This window comes from Strix uralensis, chromosome 1, assembly GCF_047716275.1.
Source record: "Strix uralensis isolate ZFMK-TIS-50842 chromosome 1, bStrUra1, whole genome shotgun sequence".
NCBI classification, from domain to species: domain Eukaryota; kingdom Metazoa; phylum Chordata; class Aves; order Strigiformes; family Strigidae; genus Strix; species Strix uralensis.
Window position 1 is genome coordinate 78,511,759 of NC_133972.1, and position 8,551 is coordinate 78,520,309.

Here is an 8,551-nt window from a genome sequence, read left to right on the forward strand (position 1 = left end):
AGGACACGTTATTTCTTCTGTTCAGCCTGAGACTCCAGTGGCATTGGTATTTCAGATTCTTCTTTCTTAGCCTGTCCGATGTTCAGTCAAGTAAAAATTGGACTCCCTATCTCTTCTTCCTTTAAGAAATAAGTATCTGTAGATACACATCTATAAAATAAACCTCCAAACATTTGGAGGCTTATCTTTCATTAATTGTATATGACTATCTTTTCTCTGTTACTTTCTAATCTCTTACAAATTTTACTTATAGAAAAATGATAGGGTTTTAGCTGATAATTCTGCAGGTAATGAATTGGACTTTGACAGACACTCAGCAAAAAGCCTCTGGATGTAAAAATGAAACTGCTGGTGTGAAAGAATTATCTGTACTAACCACTGGAAGCAGGCTGCAAAAGTCCAGGTTGCTGAGCAATGCCCATGTTGCAAAGTAAGAACACGGTCAAGTACAACAAAACCTGTGGTCCATATGCCTTCTCTCCCTGTTGGAGTCTGTTAACCGCTATAGCTGAGATTTAGATCAATTACACTACACGCTGCTGAGATCATGTTTTTTGCTGACAGACAGGCTTGTATCCTACTCTCTCTCATCCATCTCAGCCACGTTAGCAGCCTCAAAGGCTTTAAGGAGTGAGCAAGCCTGACCTTCTTTTCAGCCTCAGGTGAGCTTGGGGAAAGCTTTTTTCACCTCTGTGTTTGTGTGTGGACAACACAGACGGCAGGTGAGCCTATGAGTAAAGCTGGATTGCTCTGGGTGCTATGCAAGGGTTGATATGTAGGTGACACAACAGTGGGCCATGCACCAAGGCATAGTGAATGAGAAAGTAGAATTTTTGAGAAGGTGTTTGTAGATGCAGTCTTTTCAGTCCTTGATATTGATCTGTAGAGTAAAGTTCCTCATGAGTCAATTTAAGATCTGTGGAAATGGTTAGGCTCAAACAGCAGGAATGCATCCTTTTTTTTTTTTAGCCACTTGAAACTCTTTCTTAATAAAAACGTAATTTTCTTAATATTCTCGCCTCATACCATTCTGGTTTAACATCTAAGGCAGAAAATGCACACCCTTTTTAAAGCATTTAATGTTCTTACTTTTTTTTTAAAAAAAATGCACTTGGCTTCTGGAAAGGTCTGTAATTTCATTTTAAGTTGTGGTGAAACACCAAACAATTACTTGTCTATCCATTTGTGGCTTAGCCTTACTTCCTGAAGTTTTCCTCCCATGCATGGGGTTTTTTTATCCCATCTCTCATAGTGCTCTGTTTATTATTCTTATAGCTTAAAGTTTTCTTCTTTCCTAGCCATCAGTTTGTCAGTTGTGATCAAGTGTCAAAATGAAAGCAAACATAACCATTAATTATCAAAAATTACATAGTCTGTTTACATATTCCTTAGCAGAAAGGATTTTTCTCTCAATGCATACCGGATGTGAATTGTAACTAGACACATGAGTTGTCTACATACTCATTTTCACATCTGAAATCTAACAGCTAGGTTGCGTAATCCAGAATTTACCTGCCAGCCATGGAGATCTTGCAATATATGAGTAATACTTTAAAATCTTCTAATACTGAAGGTTATTCAATTATATTTCAAGTACCATCTTTTCTGCAGGAAGAATTTTTTAGTCTCTTCTCCATAAGAAGGCTGTAATAGCATCTCAGGTTACATCATCTTCCTACCTTAAATTCTTTTGCATTTTTTTCTCTCCCCCTCCCACACTTCATTTTTTGCTGAACAAAATGGTAGGCGCCCTGCAAAATTAAGATTAAAAAAAGAGAGGCAAGAGCATCACACTGAAGAAGGTCACCTTTAATTTTCATACCATAAAACACAATCTTTTCTTTATTATGGGGAAAAAATAATCAAACTTTGATAGCTTAGAATTTCCTTTTCACTTAACACTTAATGGAAACTATTTTTTGCAATCCATCATTTTTTCGGTGTATAATCAGATTTTCCTTTTCAGTACAATTGTAATAAATTATAGACAAGCCTATTCTATCCATTAGAAGAAGAAACAGTGAATGGGGTAAACTGGAAGTTCTCAAGATTCATGGTTTTTTTAAGTCACTGTAAAGTTTTCCATTTGTCCCCCCCACTAGTCTGTAGAGTATATGCTGCAGATGCCCTGGTCTTGCAAGCCTTCCTCCTTTATTAGTCCATTGCAAAGCATTCTTAAAGTACTCTAGAAAAAATGTGAAGGGTTTGTTACATGTTGAAATGTGCTGGCCCATTTGATGCCCGCTGGGTCTGCCCAGAAGAGAAAATCAAACAAAAGCCCAGCTATGTGAACCCATGGGTGGTCCATTTCCACCTTGACTTCTGTGTCAATCTCAACTACTTATTGTGTGAGCTGAGGTAGATTCTTGCGTTCACAGAAACACTTTAGAAAGTTCTTTGTGGCTGTTTCATCATAAAAACATGTCTCCATGGATCTGATGCCAGGAATGTGGACTTAGACTATAAACTGATTTAGGCAATGATGCTGTTATTCTTTTACTCAGTGAACGATGATTCAAATCATAAGCTAATGCTTTCCATGTAGATGGTAGGGAGAACAGCTGCTGCCTTGAGGAAAAATCAAAACATTCCACTTTTAAAATATCTTTATAAAGCCATCTAAATAAATTTTTCATTTTGTGTCCCTGGGAATATTTAAGCCCAAGCAGGGTTAGGAGTAAAGTTGCTGAAATACTTCAGTGAGAGCTGTCATCAAGCCCTTCCTAGTGTTTGGATCACTCTGGCACCTGCAGTCTTGAGATTTTGAAGCTTGCAAACTCAACTCAACCTTAGCCTGAATGCAGTCTGAGCTACTCCTTCAGAGATTTGCACGTCTGACAGGCAGTTCTGTTGAGACTGGCAGCAAGCCTGCTAATTTTTTCCCAGTCATGGCAGATTGTTTCAATGTTTTTACCCATAATATAAAGATGACTTACTAGAATCCCTGAATTTTCATGCTTGAAGCCATTGCACCTTTCTCCACTGGTAAAATCACGTATCCACTCTGCTTTTATCTTCACACATGATTGAGCTGCAGCTCTGTACAGATACCTAATTTCCTTCTGTTGGAGAGTCATTGATATGTCCCATTGTGCTTTTCCCTGCCACTGAAATATCTGGAGCACTTCTTGATATGATCAGTGGGCTGCACATGGAGCTGGGCTCCATTTCTTATTTTTCTGCTGGTGTAAAAGGATTGCAGAAATGCCTAGGTGTGGACTAGCATGAGAGCAGAACTATGGCAATCCCTGGCTGGCCAGTGGCCCCTCGGGATACTGTTACCATCCAGCATAATGCAGAGCAGCCTGTATTAACTCATGTCTGGTTTGGGTATGCAGGCAGAAGAAAGGGAACATACAACTTTCTTCTATGACTTACTGCCCTATAAAAGGATTTTAAAGAATCTTTGGGGAAAAATTTAGGCCTCAGATACACACATGTGGATCTCATTGATTTCATAGGAGGCCATGTGAGTGTGTACATTAACAGACAGAATATGGCTTTTGATCTTTAAGAGCAATTAATATAAAATATGGAATTACACTACTGTGTAATAGGATATCTTTTACTACTTTGTTAAAAGTACTCCCCAAACTCAAATACAAAACAACATAGCTTCCCAGGCTATGGTCTCATAATGGCATATCTTCGCCAATGCTTATCACCTTCTGATGCTGTTTGTAAATGTGTTTGGCTGTTGGGCTTTGAACTTCAGTAAAACATTTGTACTTAATAAAAAAACAAGACCAAGCACCTTCCTGTCCTCACATCTGTCCATGTTTGAGAATGCCATTATAATTGGAAGAGAAAGGAGAAGTAGTTGTCATGACTATCTGCAGGGACTCCCCCATGACCATTTCTTTCCTGCTACCATGTGAGACACAACTGTGATGGCTAAGCCCTTGTTCCAGAAGCCTGTAAGCACAGAGCATTTCAGCATGTGCTTACAGATAGGAACCTGTAGGTTGCCAAGTACCTCTTGTAGCTAATATCTGAAGGAGTGTGATGGATTAAAAATGCCTGCTGGCATAGACCTTGCAGGGGCGTGCAAGACCGACAGCTTGAAGGTGGCTCCCCAGGGTCTACACCTTGAAACTGCTGCAGTCACATCTACCTGTGAGTGGGTGGTAATAAAATGCAATGAACCTCACTGGAAGTGCCTTTGCTTTCATTTTACCTACCTGAACTTCTCAGGTAAGTAAATCTGAAGCATCTTCTGCCCGGAAATCTTCACACAAATAGGGAAAACAAGGCCAGGAGTGAGCAACAAGCATTGAACAGTCTGTCTGCGACAGGTTCTCAGTGGGAACAGCAAACCCTTCTCAAAGTGTTTCTTCACCAGGGAAATGGCACAATGTGCCTCTCACAGAAGAAAATAATGTAAGGTCTTTTCAGGTCTTTCTATTAAACTTCGAATTGCAAATAAAAGGGAGCTAAACTGTAGGAGTCACTTTGTCAAGGTAACAGTCTCTGAGGGGGAAAAGAAGGATCGTTGTATCATCTCAGTTTTCATTTGAAAGGAACTGTGATCTTGTTCCCTGTTCCCCAGTCTGTCAATTACACAAGAGGCCTTTCTCCTGGAAGGTTTCCTCAGTCTCCCCAGTAATAAGACCGTTTTTGTTCCTGCTTTTGGACTCGAGTGTCTCAATCTTTTTGGCTGAAGTGTTCAGGATATTTCATCTTTAGGCAGAAACTGAAGCTAGATAATTTCCATCTGATGCTTTAGGTGAGATTTTTAGGAAGTTGTGAACAACAGAAGGAAGGTAATAACAGAAACATGCATGCAACCCTAGCCATAAACAGCACTTGTGTTTTAGCAATAATAAATATGTATCTTTTATGGTATTTCTATTTTGCTGAATCTATAAGTCCAATGGACTGAATATTTTTTGCTATTAAGCTTCATAGATTACAGCTGAAGTCATAATATTCTATGAAAAGCCATCTAGCTCAATGAGTTTTGATGGTTTGTAGTTTTATTGTTTAGTTGATTGTATCAGATGCTATTTATTCCACCCAGATCCACACCTATAAAACATCTAATATTATTTTTGATTAAACTAATTTGGTGTGCAATACCACTTTTTTTGTCCCTCTCCCCATCCCTTCAAACAACACTGCCTGTAAAATTTTGCTGAAAAAATTAAAGCTGCAGAGAGCTTTTAAAACAAAAACAAACAACAAAACAACCCACAAAAAACCCAAACCCAAAACTCTGTTTTTTCATGCCCCGTTTGACTATTAGAAAATAGTTATTTTGCAGCAAAGGTAGAAGTGAGGAACAGAATACTACTGCTGGAGACCGCGTATCACCTAGCACCCCTCCGCTGTCCTTTTTGTAGTGGGAAGATATGCCTGTAGTGCTTTGGAGAGAAGAGCAGCCAAAACTAAAAGACTCTCTACATAATGCTGAATTACAATGAACCTTTTCAGTGTGTAACACAGTAAAATCGCTGTTATCTGAATTCCATATTCTTCAATAACCATAACTTGTAATTCAGATAAATGGGAATCACCAAGTTATAAACTTGCAGACTTTATTAACTCACTGGATATTAATCTCTTCATAGTATTATTTATATAATCTGCAGCATGATCCGGTACATGAAAACAGCAGGTTTAGTTTATTTTACCAATTCAGTGCAAAATATCTCTTGCACCAAAAAATGCATTCAAGTTAGACCTCAGGGTACAAATCTGAATTTATGTTAACCGGATTTTATATGTCCAGTGTTGGAAGTATATCCTGACAGATTCATCCAGAAGAAAGATAGTCAGTACAGATGAAAAATAAGAAATTATTATATTGCAGCACACGTAGAAGTGGAGATAGGATCTACCTTCATTCTTTTCCATCTCCAGGAAGATTCTAGATAGTATTTTGGATTGGTCCTTTCTTATATTTATATTACCAGAATAGAGAAGAGAAAGTCTAGGGGCAAGTGAAGCCTTATGGTAAATTGACTGAAGTAGATGCAGATAGATAATTTGTGAATTTTGATCCAGGTGTTACAAGTGAGAGAGGATGCTGAAGGTAGTTTTTCTGAACATCAAAGGTGCAGATAAAGTTTATTGTTCTGTGGGATACCTTAGTTGGATGTAGAGCTTCTCTTTAAAGATTAGGCCAGCATAACTAAACATGGGTGTACATTAAACACTTAAATTTACAGCTTCTGCGTGCTTTTATGCTTAACATTCAGTTGGTGCTGAATGCTAGTTTCATTTTTGGGTTTAGATTGTTTATGCAGCTAAAGTTTATCTAAGCTTATTTTCTCTGAAGGAAAATGTGTATACTGCAGTCCAGAATTCCTTACCCTCTTTCTGGTGCTGTGTTGCCTCCTTGCTGACTGGCAAAGGACGGGAAGGGCCATAGATATTGTCCTCCTGTAGAATGAGGGAATTGGGTATGTTTGTTTTTGAGGTGGGAAAAGAAGTGTCATCCAACCCTGGTTTTCATTTTGGTGCTCAAAGATGACATAAAAGCTGGATGCCAGGGAGGAATATCCCGGGGGGGGGGGGGGGGGCAGGGAGGGGGGGGCGCGGAAGAAACCAGCCCTGCTCTCCTCTGTGATTGGGACTGACTGTGTTGTTGCTGGGTGGAACAGCGTAATGCTGTTGCTGCTCCTGCTCCGGCACGGTGATGTTTCTGTACCAGATTGTGCTGACTCACATTCAAGAAAACATGATACACAGACACAATGCACTGTAACTCTTTTCCTTTCCCCCAGTAACCTCGGTAAGTGTTTGGTTTCTTTTTCCTGTCTATGGCTAGCATGGTGCTAATATAGCTTTACTGTTAGAATTAATAGAAGGGGGAAAGGCAACCTTGTAAACAAACTGGTAGCAGACAGATTAATCTTGGAGAGGGCATTTAAATGCAAGCTGCTGTTTGTGGTACATCCACCTCCCTTTAAAGCTGATCAATCCTGATAACTCACCCGTCTCTACAAAGTACACTTGTTAGAACTGTGTTCTTAAACGGGAGAAGTGCTTACAATGCCCATTTACAACTGTATTCTGTTTAATTAGTCAGCACAGCCAGTGCTGCAGGGATAGATCACTTGCCTTTAAAGATTTGAGAATGTTAATAGTACAGTATATCATTTTAATTATTATTGGATTAATGTTGTGTCTCGAAGAACATCTAATGCAAATCACAAGAAATGGCCTGAAGTGACCCAAGGGTTGTGCTTTATTAGAAAAGTAATAGGTCCATTGCTTAAATATAAAGAGAGGTTCTTTCTCCAAATGTCACTCTGCACTGGGCTTCTCTGTGTGTGTATATGGAAATGAAACCCTCTTACTTCCACTTTGTCCACAGAAAGTTTCTGTAGCTCATGCAATAAATGGCTGAGACAGGAGTTGTAATACCAAGAGATGAAGAGGGGATCCAAAATAACAGTGATGATGAAGACCCATTTCTGAATCCTGATGCTGTAACGGCATCCCCCAGTTGCTCTGCCAGCCCTTCGTTAGCCAGCCTTAATGAAGACAAGGGAAGCTCAGCAGTGCCAGAAAGACTGTCTGTCCTCTCCAGCAAGGCCGTGGCCCAGGCAAAAGCCCTGACTGGCCCAGAGATGCTTAGTGGTGGCCAGGCACAGAGGACAGCCTCTGGGTTGGCTGAGCATCATCCAACAGTTGTAAGTGCATCGTTAGGTGGCTCATCATATCCTGTGGCAGTTGGTAACCTGCAGCCTGTGGGCATTGCCTCCCTGTGCTCCAAAAGCCCCTGCTGTGATGACGACCTGAGTTTGGAGGTGCTGCAGGTCCCAAGGGTGCCTGGCAGGGCCAGCGAGCCCCGGCAGGCTGTCACTGCCCTGCCTGGAACTGATGCTGGAGGCTACCACATGCAGCAGGCAGGGAGAAGTGCCAAGGGCAACATGGCCCTTTGCAGTGTGGGCCGGGTGATTTGGATGAAGACTGCGAAAGTAATGGAGACTTTAGAAAATAAGAAAAAGGAGGAAAAGGAGAAGTACCGGCTCCAGCTAGCTATGTACCGACGGCTTCTGCTGTTGCGCTCAATCAGGAGCTTGCATAAGCAGCTGGAGCAGCAGCAGGCCAGATTGGAGGAATGCTACGGCACAGTAATAAATACCAAGAAAGCAGTGTTGAAACACATCGGCTCAACCTCGCCCTCACCTTCGCTGTAATCGTGTTGCTGCATGCAGAAATGAGCTTTGTCATGCCACTGGAGCCATCAGTAAGCTTGCATGCCACAGGGGTGGTGTCCTCATACCCAAGAGTATGTGCCCATGTACGCCAAGAGCAGAGAGGAAACAGCAGCAGCAACAGAGCAAGAAGAAAGGGGGAGGTAAAGTGTTGGCTCCTGAACTTATCTGGAGGAAACCAGAGCAAGATTGTACCTGTGCAAGAAGCTGCCTCCTGATGTGCACTCAAAGCCTCAAGCTGAAATAGGATTTTTGGCTTATAGGTTTGTAAAAATAATAATAATAAAAAAAACCAAACACAACTAGGAACCTAGTGTGACACCTGATCTGTAAAGGTGGTCATGCAAGAGTTGCTGCCTGCTGAATATGTGATATGGCACATC

General features: G+C 40.9%; 1 protein-coding gene across 1 annotated transcript; it reads left to right on the plus strand.

Annotated features, from left to right (window-relative positions):
* Positions 1–7,346: 7,346 nt before the first annotated feature.
* Positions 7,347–8,150, plus strand: LOC141953089 (uncharacterized). Its single transcript, XM_074891761.1, has one exon. It carries the CDS (start codon positions 7,347–7,349, stop codon positions 8,148–8,150), a length of 804 nt encoding a protein of 267 aa, XP_074747862.1.
* The last annotated feature ends 401 nt before the right edge of the window (positions 8,151–8,551 follow it).

What these genes read in the sequence shown, in the direction of transcription:
- LOC141953089 (XM_074891761.1), top strand. Translation starts at nt 7,347, where the DNA reads ATGGCTGAGACAGGAGTTGTAATACCAAGAGATGAAGAGGGGATCCAA.